The sequence below is a fragment of the Temnothorax longispinosus genome, chromosome 9 (assembly GCF_030848805.1).
Source record: "Temnothorax longispinosus isolate EJ_2023e chromosome 9, Tlon_JGU_v1, whole genome shotgun sequence".
NCBI classification, from domain to species: domain Eukaryota; kingdom Metazoa; phylum Arthropoda; class Insecta; order Hymenoptera; family Formicidae; genus Temnothorax; species Temnothorax longispinosus.
The window spans coordinates 6,858,740-6,872,457 of NC_092366.1; the positions used below are offsets into that span (position 1 = coordinate 6,858,740).

Sequence of the window (13,718 nt, forward strand, 5' to 3'; positions counted from 1 at the left end):
CGCTGATCGCTCTTACAGCCTGGGAAGACCCGGTCTACGTCGATCGCTGAGAACACAATGAGCGGTACGAGGTGATTAACCCCGCGGCACGAAGAGCCGGCATACACGTACCTAAATACATAGATACCTGGCATGCGATCGTCGTAACATTGACACACTTCCCCGTGCCTGTCTCGTGTGTCATGGCTGTTAAACGCTGTGTAATGACAAAGGCGATTCGTCGTTTCGCCTTGAGAGGCGGGAGCAGGACGCTCACGTCCTATTGTCGCGAGTCGCGATCGCGATCGCTAATCGGAGAACGTGATCTTCGGGGGAGGCTAATTGCAAGTGGGATACCGTGCTTATTCATCGCGTCGCTCTCTTTCGAGAGCTCGGCGTGTCTTTGTCCACAAGTTTGATCTAAGCGACTTTGTTTTATCAGGAAAAAATCACGTTTGCCGTAAATCTCGAACATTTTATTTTATTGATCGCAGTCTCCTATGTTATTATGAATAAATATGAATATTAATATGCGAACGGATTAATAATGTCACTAATGTGCGCACTACACAATAGATTTGCGATTTCCTGCCGAATTTTTTAATTATTAACCGACAACGTCGAAAGATATCCATCCAACCGGATATAACTAGAGATTTTTTTGCCGAGTCAAATGTAGCGGAAGCTTAGGGGTATAGCATTGAAACGTTCAGAAGGTTTGCTCGCGACAGTGATTGAACGACTGTCGATCCGATCGAGTAGAAAAAATAGGAGAAAAATGTTAGAGCTTTTTAGAAAAACTAATATTACGAGACTTATTTGATTCTTTTTATTCTTTTGCTATATAGTTTAACCAACGTGCGTTCTCTTCTTCTCTTTCTCCCTTACCGATTAAATTAATTTTACGACCTGCCGATATCGCGAATCGTCTTCAACTTCGCGCTCGATTCTCCCCCGTTGTAAAACGTGACAGCTACGCGTGACAGGTGCGACAATCGACGTTACCGTCGACGACTGCACTCGCGACAGAATCGGAAGATGCAACTGCACGCCCGCGGCGCGTGCATATCCGTGGAAGGCCGTTAGATTCGCGAGCGGAAACCTTCGTCCCCATAACGGCGGGTAATTAGTGGCTTGTAGATACTGATTACGGGATTTAATATCGTCCACGAGTGACCCCGACCTGATTTTTAACGAGCGACATGGAATTTCGAAGCCAATTAATCCGAACTCGCTTCCGACGCGCTTTGTTTCAGAAACGGAACGCTTATCGCGCAAATTGTCTTTAAACGCACCTGCGTTCATTTATTTCTCGGTAATTTGAACGAGCGTTCGCGTTTGTTATCTCCTTTCGCGCGTTGCAACTTTCGGCGGGCGTAACTATAACTTTGCAAAAATAAGGGCGTGCACTGATAGCTTTTTACGTCGTGGGAGACAAAATCTGGCAGATCGTGCGACTGGTTTTGCCGACGATCGGATTAATTAACGGCCCCGTTGGTTAATTAACCAATTAAGATTCGCGATTCGGGATTCTTCGCGTGCTGGAGTAAGATTCGGAGGGAAATCACACTCGGGAGAGATTCGGTGAGAATTAAAGGAGCGCGCCCTCAGTACGCACTCTCGCTGTTATCGACCATCAGAAGAGGAGGCCGAGCCGAGCTGGCTCGAGCAGAACCGAGCGACACCGAATTGCGGACACCGAGAGGCGAGCCGCTCCGCTCCGAGTCGTCCCTTCGTCGGCCCAGGATCTGGATCCTGTCGCGGATCGGTATCCCGGGTTGCCGTCGATCGCGATCTCGCGTTCGCGGCCCGCTCGCGTATACGTCTGTATACGTCTTTCGAGAGCGTCTTCGAAAACGAAAGCGAGAGGACTCGTTTGTTACGTCAGAAGAGATCAGAATTCCGCAGACTCATCCCGTGTTTACATCTCCCGAGGGGATACCGGGATTCTGACATTTCTGCGTGGATTCTGACATCTCTCGTCTCGTGGATACAAAGAGGAGCATATCAGAGTTAAATCCGTTGGAACGGAAATCTCGCGCGCACGTATGACAGAGTGTTCGGACGCGTCCTTCGGGTATTTCGCATTTAATGCGATTCGTGTCGATGTTTCGCGTGTTAATAACAATACACCCCCAGAGTGACCGTATGACAGTGGTACTCGTGCGTAATTCATGACGATCGGCTCGCGACGCGTCAACCCTCGTCTCGATTTCGTCGTTACGTCGCCCCCCAGTTTCGCAGGTGCGCCAGATTCGTGCAGATTTGTTCGCGAGCGACCGTCATCTTTACATCGAATGCGTCAAAGCTTCGCTCTCATCAAATCCCAAAGAGTGATCTCTAAACGTCGAACTTCGGGATGCGAATAGCTGCGACGAGGAGTCCCCGACGCGACGCTCAGATCTCGCGAGTGCCGCGAGTGCCGCGGATTTAACGTAAAGCGATTTTGCGTCGTTTGGGTCTCGAACGCCGATGAGGAGGCTTGTCGCTGCCGCACGGGATGAGAGCGACAATTTCGGTTTCACGAGGGGGGATCATGCCCCGTGACGACCCACTGCGGAACAACTGGCTGAGTTTCGGCAGCTCCTAGTCGGCGGGGGACCATGGCGATTGTCCGACCGGGCAACGCGAAAACGTAAGCTCCGTTCCTTCCCTCGCATCAAGCTCGCGATCTTCTCCCATATCGTTACTGGTTACTGCCTATACGTCCCTTCGATTCCTCGAAGAAGATTCAAAACCGCTTCTCCGTCTGAAATGTTCTCCGTCTAAATATACTCGGTATACGGTACTCGGCCGTACGTGTGTTACAATAAACCGCTGTGTCGCTCCTCGCTCCGTTGTCTTCGGCTTCGCTCACCGACAGTTATTACCGTCGTGCGTAACGTAGCGTGAAAAATAAAGCCCGCTTTGCGCACGACTCTATTCTCTTCGATCAGGTCACTCCGTGATGAAATCATCAATTTCCGGTTGAAAGACAACGAAATACGGAGGAACGTAAAATTATATCAGTATTTTTCAGAGTCATCTCTCGATCCGATCATAAACCTCGAGTTATTTCCTACGGGGAAAAAATTTAATCGACAACAATTTAGTTCGGAAATGAAATTTTACCGTTCAATTCTCCCATTGGCTGTCGAATCTCCCTGGGCCTTCGTCGGGTAATAAGTTTGCAGCATTTTTTATCATTCTCAATCGTCGTGTGCCTCTTACCCGAGCCCGGCGACGCAAACCCACGTAATTATCGGCAGCTTTAACGTTACGTGGGCCGACGCGAGAATAATAACCAAGGTCAGGAGCGCGGACAGTGCTGAAAAACGAAATATCGATTCAGCACCGTGTCGCATCGGCCGCATTTTCCCCTGTGACGCACGTCGTTGCAACGCCGCGAGATACATTCAGCATCCACGTAGCGAATACCGCGCGCAGAATGCAGCTACGCTGCACGGCCGTCGGATTTTCAGGGCACCCGGTGGCGGGAACAGCCGGAACTGCGATCTATCAGGGCCCCCTTTCTCCCGGGAGGAACTCGCGCGATTCTCCTCGTCTTCGTCATCGATCTCGGTCATCTTTTTCGTATTTTTCAAGTTTAAATAATAATCATTTTATTAGTTTCTTTTTATAACGGAGAGACCAGTTTGCTAATTTACACCACATTTTCTTTTTTCCTTCCTCTCCTGGATTTCCTTTAGATTTTCCGCGGACTCTGCGAAAACGTGAGTCGTATGTCGCTGGGAGTACAGTTTTACGTGCGAAAACTAGTTCACCTTCGGTCTACCGGCTACACCCACCTATAATAGCTGCGGATTTTTTTTTCGGTAGATTTCCACACGTCGGACTTCCATCGCGTGCGGCTCGCGCGTCGAAATAACGGAAGACCGACAAGATTGAACGTGAGTAAGATCCATGATCGAGAAACGGGCGAAGAGTCGGATGTGAATCGTTCGAATCGCCGAGTCAGCCAAATCACTTTCAAACCTACCTTAGATTACTCTCCGAAACTTCCTGTCAGTAACCGAAAATTCCTCGACGATCTCACCCTCGACAAATGCCCACAAAGAACAAAAAGAAGTGTCAAATCAAGACTTATGTACTCGAATATGCGCAAAAATCTATAATCTTCTTATAAGAATTTCTACTTTTTTTCATATAATGATTTCATTCAAACAAGTTTTCTTCGTTTAACTAACACAATACATGCGTAGATCTCATTTCAAGATTATAGATTCTTGCATATATACGAGTATATGTACAAGTCTTGATTTAACACTTCCTTTTTCTGTTCATTCAAACGCTTTGCCCTCCGAAAGAAGCACTTGTGGGTACAATTCTCACGTGTACAGTTCACGCGGAACAAAGTTCTGTTCTGAACTGTTAAATATTAATAAAAGATGAAATTTAAACCAATACGTTGAGTTAAATAACATTTTGTTATTTGTGATCATCTACTATGTGTGTCGAAATTTACTATTTTAATACAAAACAGTATTATTTTAATTTCACTGTGCCAGACTAGAGTCAAGCTCAACAGGGTCTTCTTTCCCCGCTAATTTTTCCAAGTCCGTTCCCTTGGGAGTGATTTCGCTAGATAGTAGATAGGGATACAGTGGGAATCTCGTTAATCCATTCATGCGCGTCACTAATCAGATGACGAGGCATTTGGCTACCTTAAGAGAGTCATTTTTAGTTTAGTCAAGCTAACATTGTTTCAATTAAATTAACGACATATTGAGTTGAGTAGGAGCAGTGGCGACTTATAGGAAGGGTTAAAAATGACTCAATTTGACACTACGAATTTAACAGAATGCCACATCGCGAGTCGAAGAATTTTTAAACGGACTCGGGAATCGAATCGCCTCGTGACATTTAACACGGAAATAAAACGGAGAACAGGCGAGGCTAATTGCTTCGCTTCGAAGCTACTCTAATTCGTAGTTATTAAATTCCGTTTCTTTATGTGCAGTAGCTGGAAAATTGTTTTGATTTTTTATCTAAATTTTCATCTAAATTTTTTCAGTCATTATATGGTCATATATAATGACTTGGTCATTATATCAGCCAAACGCGAGACAAATCCGGAGATCTGACAGATACAAATTAAAACACGAACAGAGGCGAGAAGTAAATCCGATCGTTTCTAGTCACCGATCGTCCGATAACGTGGACCGCGCGTGGTGCCAAGGGGAGGTGTGCGCTCCGTACGTAAAGCAGGTACTTGCATGTGTTACAGGCTCGCGTTGCGTAAGTAGATAACAATCGGCGCATTTGCGGCGAGCGTGGCGATCACGTTCTCGTATTCTGTTCCTCTTTTTTTCTCTCTTCCCTTCTCTCTCCCCGTCAGCCTCCCTTTTCCGTCGAAGCTAATTAAAAAACGCGAATGACGCGATCGCGGACCCGTTTGGCGCGGAAATTTACATTCGTCTGAATTTCCGGTTTTAACTGTCGATCGCCGATCGCCGCTCGCCGATCGTCGATCACCGCGATTGGACGGAACCGTTCGACAAAGGCCGCGCCCGCACGTCTCATTTATTTACAGCGTTTACGCCGATCTAGCTAGCTCGCTCAGCAAGTTCTCGTTCAAGGCTGCGCGGGTGACCGCTACGATTTTTATTCCTCCGTTTTTTTTTTGTATTTTTTTCCTTTCTTTTTTTCCTCCGTCTCGTAATTAGCGCGAGTAACGAGTATCATTCGATTGAATTATGCAAGGCGTGCGGGAATCTCGTATGGCTAACTTCCTTATTTGACGTTAAGCGACTCCTTATCTGACGTTCGAAGGAGACATCGCTACGAGAATGGATAATTGTCATTTTAATGGTTTCAGATTGTGTATCTCAAAATGTATCCAGTTTCGCGTGTATCGAATTACTCTTTCAGAGTAAACAAAGTTGATCTCAGCATACGCCAAGTTGGCAGAAAATCTCATCACGAAACTCTTTAGCTCCTATACTACGTTTGAATCTTGAACAACGTATAAAAACATCTGATCCATATGAAAGTAGATCAGCATTGTTGCGTTTGGTACGAAAAGTTCGTTTCTTTCCGTTTTAGGTGACCAACTCGCGGATGAAGAAAACGTCAATCGCGACGGTGGCTACTCGATCGTAATGAGATCGAGCGAGGGGCCTGATCGCGAGGCGTGAGGAGGGGCATCACACGAGTAATCGCGAAGCGACAGAACGGCGGCGGGTTGACAACGATGGGTTCCTTGCCGAATCTTCACGAGCTGTCCAAGGACAAGCTGGGGAGTCCGGTGTACAAACCGGCCCCGATCGGCGGTCTCGGCCCGAAACGATTGCCGGCGCAACCACCGCCGCTGGCGCACACGCATAAACGCGCGAGAAGTAGCGGGCATCATCATTCTATCCTGAGCGACAACGATGCCATGTTGGAGGTGCGACAGCACATCGGCTGTTGAGATTTCGAAAGATCTAGCTTAAATCGACCGATATCTTTATGAAATCGTAATTTTTATGAATATTCGATACATTAGCTGAAATTACTTGAAAATCCAGCGTTTATTTCCTAATAAGTCGATTCCTATCGAAGATCAAACCTGGACTTTGATTTAAAGAGTTTGATTTGACATTATTTATCGAGATTTAGATCCTGGGGGGGGGGAGGTTTAAATTCTAGAGCTAGATTTAAACTTACAATTAGACCCGAAGAGTCTAGACTTGGAGAACACGCCGAGGAAAAAAGTCGCGCACGCATATATTACTCATCTTTTTATTCAATTATTTCACTTTTGCAGCACATGGCGGCGTATTCGCCGATCTCTTGCCGGTCGACGCGCACCTCGGCGCTGTCGTGGAGGCGTCGCGACTCCATGAACTCGTCGGCGGGCGCGTCGTCGGTGCGCCGGCTGATCGCGGCGGTCCGCGCGGCCCCGTCTGGACCCAGGCCGCCACGCCGGGTCGTGCTGCGTCACATCGCGGCCCTTCTGCTCGGCCACGCGAGCTGCTCGGCCGCCACCCTGCCTATTTTTCCGCTGCAGGCGGGTTTGGGCGCGTTCGAGCCCCGTATGGGCCCGGTCCTCCTCGCCTATCTCTATATGATGGCAGCCGCCACCAGCTGCTTCGCGCCCATCGTCGTGCAACGGCTCGGCACGAATCTCGCGATCACCGCGAGCCACGTGGTCACTGCTATCTTCGTCGGCGTGCATCTGTATCCCAAATGGTACGATAGCCGCTACGTTTCGAATTCTGAGTTTTTAATTTATGAACGATCGCATTCGTCGCACTGATCATCTGGTCGATACCCCAGTTTGATGAGAGAGATGAAACGAATCGAAAGCACAAGCTTCGGGTGCTAACGGACGATAGCGAATATCTTAAAAAATACATATACCTATACACGCGGCGTTTTTTCTTCCGCATCGCCAGGTACATACTCGTGCCCAGCTACGTGATGTTAGGTTGTTGCGCCAGTCCGAGTTTCCTGGCGAGGACATCGCATATCAACGTGTCCGCGACCAGCCTGGCGTTGGTCTGCGTCGACGGTCCAGAGGACCCCGACGAGACGCGGCGCGAATGCCTGCTGAGAAGGCTCAACCGGGGAATCAAGCTGGCCGAGGATATCGGTCTCGCAATCGGTACATTGCAGCCATTATTTTTTTTTTATCTTATTTGTGACATTGTATATAATTTTCAAAAATTCAAAGTTATCTCCGTAATGATTTCTATTTCGAGTATCTCTACTTGATTAGTGTATATTGTAACTCGACTACTTGTGTGTGTACTCAAATATTTGATTTCTAATTCTTCCTATATTTATACATGTAATAATTAATGCACATACTGATATACTTAATTACTTTTACGTAATTATGTCTTATTTTTAATACATATATATTCAGTTCTTTAATCGTTTCTCTATGGTCCCAGGTTGCCTCATCGCCGCGATCCTCGTCAGGCTAACGGACCTGACACCGTCTAGTGACTCTAGTGTAATGAACAGCGACGTTTGCGGAGCCGAATACTGTTCGGAGGACATGTACTTTTACAACGAATCGCTCTACGTGCCGACGATCACGCCGGGCACGTCGAGGGTCCTCGTCAGCATTTGGCTCGGCCTGGCGGTGCTCGGTCTAGGCATATCCTGCGCGTTTCTCGACTCCAGGGTGCAGGAACCTCAGGCCAACCACGACCGCGCCAGCGTAAAGGACATCCTCAAATCCGTGAAATGTGCGTTTCAAGACCCGAAGCTTCAGCTCGCGGCGCCGCTCACGCTCTTCATCGGTTTGGAACAGGGCTTCATTTACGCTGATTTTATGGAGGTAAATGAGACAAATCGATTAAAAAATTCGCATTTATTTTATTTAATAATAGTTTATGAGATAAATATCATAATTGATCGTCTCGAGATTTAATTTAATCCTAATTCAAGGACATTATCAATTATGAAGTAATTTTATATTTTATATTCGGAGGTCAAAAGATACTCTTTATTTTCTTTCTTCGAGACATCAACAAAATGTTGCATAATTTCGCCGATATATCGTTTGAAAAAATATTTCATAAACACGTGACGACTGACTTAAAATTTTCTCATATCGGACCGACGAATAATTGCGCTGCGTATTTTCTTAGAATCAAATGGCTATAAAGATCATGTTTTGTGCAGGCATACGTGGTGTGCGCTTTAGGCGGCGTCGGTACGGTGACCTTAAGCTTTCTGAGCTTGGCTTTATTACAAGCTCTGGCCGCCGCGACGCTCTCGATGTTGCTCAGGCACATTAAAAGGTACTTTGTCGTGGGTAAGTGATTCCGAACGCATCAAATTCAATAACCAGCACACAGTCGGACCCAAATAAGCATATACAGATATATGAAATAACGAATAATACTTTAGAATGCAGAATCAAAGACAAATCAAGATGTCAGACGGATAGATGAGTCAGACAAGTGTAATAATTTCATACAGGAAGAAATAAAAAAATAAAAATTAAGTCAATTTACACAATTAAATGTAGACATAACATGAAGATAATTCTGGTCCGACTATGTTAATTCGAATGTGTCAATCGCGAATCAGAGATAGAACAGACTCCGTTCTCCATTCTAGTCGTGGGTTTCGCTTTCCACGCCTGTCTTCTGCTCGTTCTGGTAACCTGGAGACCGACGGGAGACGATCCGGCTCTCTTCCACGTCATATCAGCCGCCTGGGGAGTTTGTAACTCCATCTGGGAAACTCTAATATACAGTACGTATATCTGTTTAATTTCTGTGGCACGCGGACATATCAGGCGGCAATAAAGCGGTTTTGAGCGAAGACAGCTTGTGCAAGTCACAGTCGATGGTTCGCGGAAACTACGAACGTTGCGATTAAACCGAACTAAAGTTTCAGAAGCGATCTTCGCTTTGTCGGCGCGCGTCTGCGTTTCGTCAGAACGCGGGCGCCCGGGCGCCGCCGTTCGCCAATTGCGCACACACCGATTGCGAAATCGTGCTAGACTCTAGAGCAACAAACAAGCAAAACGGGACAAAAGATACAAAGGCGAGATATCGTCTTTGTATCCGCGAGAAGAAAAAGCGTGAAGAGAGACAGTGTACCAAAAATAGCATATCTTAAATGTATCGTTCTCTTAAAAATGTATCTCGATGGAACGAGCAGCGAAGGAATAAGACATTTCTTGCGTAAAAACGGCAATTATTTCAAGATAATGCGAGGGGGGGAAGGGGAGAACCAAGGGAGAGACTTTTCAATCTTTGACTTTTTCAGCGCTGGTGATAGGCCTGTATCCAAACGCGTGGCAAGGGCCGCTGGCGACATCGCTCTTCTGGCGTTGGCTCGGCTTGACCTTCGCGCTCAGCTTGCACGGCGCGGTGTGCACCCGTTATCGCGTGTTGGGCCTCGCCGTGACCCTGGTGCTCGCGGTCGTGCCGTACTTGTGGCTGGAGAGTCGTATCGCCCGCCGTGGCAAGACGTTGGCGCCCTTATGACCAGGCGACTCGACCGCGAGTGAGCGCGGGTCCACCAGCGTCGAGACGGCGACGACGACTGAGATTAGACACCGGGGGGACTGAGAACGAGCCGTTCCATCCGGCACCACGACGAAATCGTGGACCGGGATACCGAGACGCGGTAGCCGCAGGAGCAGCGGCCTGACGACGCAGGAATCGCAGCAGCAGCAGCAGCAGCAACAGCAACCGCAACAGCAGCAGCAGCAGCATCATCAGCAACATCAGCATCAGACGCAGACCAGCGGCGCGACGTTAAAGGTCAAGCCGCGACGCAGGGCGAACAGCGTTGCGTTCGCCTGCCGCACCGATTACGGCCTGCCCGACGATGACGAAAATATTATTCCGCCGCAGAACCCGGTGCTGCTGATCGCGGAACCTCCTGAGCGTCGCAGGAGCGCCATCGAGACCGCGGACGGTTCAAAGGACCGTTCCTCGATCTTCACGCTCTCGTGAGGAAGGCGTCCCTTCGCGAACGCGCTGCTCCCTAAGCGTCCTCGTGTCATTCGATAGACGAAACGAGAGTGTGCTACCATGCCCCGAGTGTATGGTAGCTGCGAGTGCAACGTTCCAATGCGATGCGCTCAAGGATAACGGATTACATCTCTCTTTCTCTCTCCGTCTCAAAAGCGGATCTCTATAAAACTCAAAGAACGAAATCGTGTACTCTTTTTACAGCCTTGACACACGAGAAGAAAAAGATGAAGAAGAGAAAGAGAGAGAGAGACTCCTCTCTCGAACTTGCGACTAAGAATTCGAGTTAGTCGCGAGAGCGGGTAATCCAGCGTGCAACCTCGACGCAGTATCCAGCGTATCTCGTGTGAGCGCGGAGCATTGCGAGTTATTGCAGTGTCCTATTTAGCACTCGGCTCTCGGGAGAGAGTTCTGTGCTCCGTGTCTCTCCGTCTCTCTCTCACTCTCGTGCGAATTTGGAGCGAGGACGGGGACGATCGATGGGCGCTTTAAAGCTCTCTCTCTCCAGGCGCGTTCGAGCTGCGATTAATGCGAGGATCGCTCTTCCAACGCTGGATGGAACGGCTGTGTATACAGACACTACATGTGTATTGTACATATATATGTATATATATCATATGTATATGTACACAAATACGCTTTCTCGCTACGGTGCGATCGATGCACACGACTGAATAGCGGGGAAACGACACGCGCATACACGTACACACGTGTATGTAATATCTACATATATCGTATTCTAATATCGAGCGTACCGTTTTGTATCACTCGAGCGAATCACCGTTTGACGTAACGAAACGTCGAGATGTACCTGATGTCTTTCAAGCCAAGCTACAACAAGGTATAGTCGTCCCGCGTGGGACTCCCGATATAAATTAATATATATATATATATATACACGTACCCACACGTACACAAACCTCCCTATCTATCGTAGATGCTCGTGTGCGAGTCTTACGGGCTCATCGATTTTTTGAGTGAAACGACTCCCTATCCTTTTGTATACACTGATCACCCTCGAAATTATGCGAGCGTCGGAGCTGAGCCCGCGATCGGCGTCAAGATTGAAGACAAATCGACGCCTAGGGCCGAGTCTAGCGATAACTGTAAGCGCCTTTAACAATTTAAAACATCACGGTAAACTCGAGTAAGATTTTTTATGACGATAATTTTTGTCGATGAGAATCGCGGGCGACGAGGGGGATATCCTCCCGAATATCAGACTAACAAAGGCGACTTCCGCTAATATTCTGTAGATGAGAAAGGGGGTGGTGCGGCCATTCGCGCGAGTCGCGGAAATACGATCGCCCGTTTACGAGGCATTTAGACGTTTAGGACATCCTTCCGGATTGCGTTAGCGGCAATCGTCTCCCGGTTCGCAGACCGTCAGTTGACGTTTTTGTTACGGATCTTAGGAGCTAAGTAATGCGAAATTGTAATCGTAAAGTTTAAGGGAGATTAATAAGTGTTATCTCGTTTAATGTTACAAGTGTAGGCGAGTCGAATGTTAAATTAGAACGATTGGGGGAAGGGGGGGGGGAGTAACATATCACTGACATACATCATCCGGCGGAAACGGAGCCTGGTTTTCATCTGCCTCCCCACGACGGGGACGTATAGCGTATTGTTTGTACGACGAACGTATCACGGAGTAACGCGGCGAATATGCAGTGAAAGTGCGTTGACGAGGATAACTTTTTGCGTCACCGTGAAAAGAGAACAATTTCAAGATCCCCTAGTGTGAAAGAAATAATCTATAAGTCTCTCCAAGTTTTTTTCGTCTCATGATTCACGTCGCACTTTTATCATCCGAAATTTATGTAAACAATAATTTCAAGCCGAGGATATATAATTGTTTAAATTAACAATATTTTTGCGAATCAGGATTGAAATATATTACTTCATCACTGTTTATTTCCGGGACCCCTGCTTCCGTCGGTACGAACCTATCCCATTTTACGATAAAGTTTTTTATGCGTCTCGTACATGTTTTCCGATGTTCGAGTTAATCGTATTACGCTTGATCGAGAGTAAGGATCGCAGGACGACGACTGGATAAAAAGAGACAGAAAGAACGCGTGGTTCCGAGGTGTGAAAGGAGAGGAAAAAAAATCGCTAGGACGCAAAAACGCTTGCGGACAAATCCATACTTTTTACTCAGCAATAAAACTTGCTTACTTCCGGTTCGCCGTGGAAGGATTGTCCGCGGGGCGAGAAAAAAGGGGGGAGTTTGAAGGGGGCGGGAAAAACGGGAAGCGAGAAGAACGTTCGGTGTCCTAGCGAGGCGCGGAGCAAGGAATGTATATCGTCAGTGGCATTGGGGAAAGGCATATATTATCTGTATTTCATGAAATAATAAATATTATCTTATTTTATATCGATCGATGCTTTAATTCACTTTCGACGCGCAAAATCGCCATTCCCGAGATCACCCGCCCGCCTAGGTCCCCAAGAAAAAGCGAACACGCTTCGAAATCCCTTCCGAAATTGCACGCATTTCTCTCTTTATCTTCCCTCCACTCTCCTATATTTAATTCTTGGAATTACTTTCATCATAGAGATCGTTGGTTGTCCATTCGTTTTTGTACTTCGTAAACTAATACACTAAAAGCGCTAATCGCCACGAGACTCATGGCAGATCTTGCCGATCTTCTCTTCCTCGTTAACGAACGTCGACTTGACGATATATGAATTTCTAAGAGCTCGTTAGGACTGTAAACCAGCCAACTATCGAGCGTCGATTGAACAAAAAGAAAGAATTGCACGTAAAAAGAGAGAGAACGATCTTTAGAGAATAAGAAGTAGAAGAGAAGATCGGTGAAATCACCTCCACAACTCTTAGAACGCAAAACTACTGGGAAATTCGACTAAAAAGGATAGCAATGGATTAATATCTCGTTGTCACTCGAACGCTTTGGCAGTAAAACGCCGAGCACTCGAATTAGAGTACTCGGAAGTTTTGCGACGTTTCTTCATCGGTTTCTGATAAACACCTTCATATCTTCGGGACGCATCATCGGTCTCACGCTCCACTCTCTTCTAACTTCCAATGAGTGACATAAATGCGAGTGACAGAACTCATACACCTATTACGTCTGTATATATATATACATATATGTATATATACATCAACATTGTCTATCTAAGTTATTGTCAGCATTTTACGTCTTAACGGGACCGCGAGTAAAGCTCGCGTTCTCGCGAGAGCGTGACAGGGCACGAGTTAGCCGGCTTTGAAGAAAGCCTTGAATCTCAATCAAATTTGTCAATGTATAACGTTTAGAAATATACACACATACATACACGCAT

General features: G+C 47.0%; 1 protein-coding gene across 1 annotated transcript; it reads left to right on the forward strand.

Annotated features, from left to right (window-relative positions):
* Positions 1–98: 98 nt before the first annotated feature.
* Positions 99–12,784, forward strand: LOC139819080 (UNC93-like protein). Its single transcript, XM_071788248.1, has 8 exons — positions 99–2,614; positions 6,025–6,367; positions 6,728–7,152; positions 7,359–7,567; positions 7,860–8,251; positions 8,599–8,731; positions 9,040–9,177; positions 9,697–12,784. The coding sequence occupies exons 2-8, from the start codon at positions 6,173–6,175 to the stop codon at positions 9,915–9,917; spliced, it is 1,713 nt and encodes a 570-aa protein (XP_071644349.1). The 5' UTR covers positions 99–2,614; positions 6,025–6,172; the 3' UTR covers positions 9,918–12,784.
* The last annotated feature ends 934 nt before the right edge of the window (positions 12,785–13,718 follow it).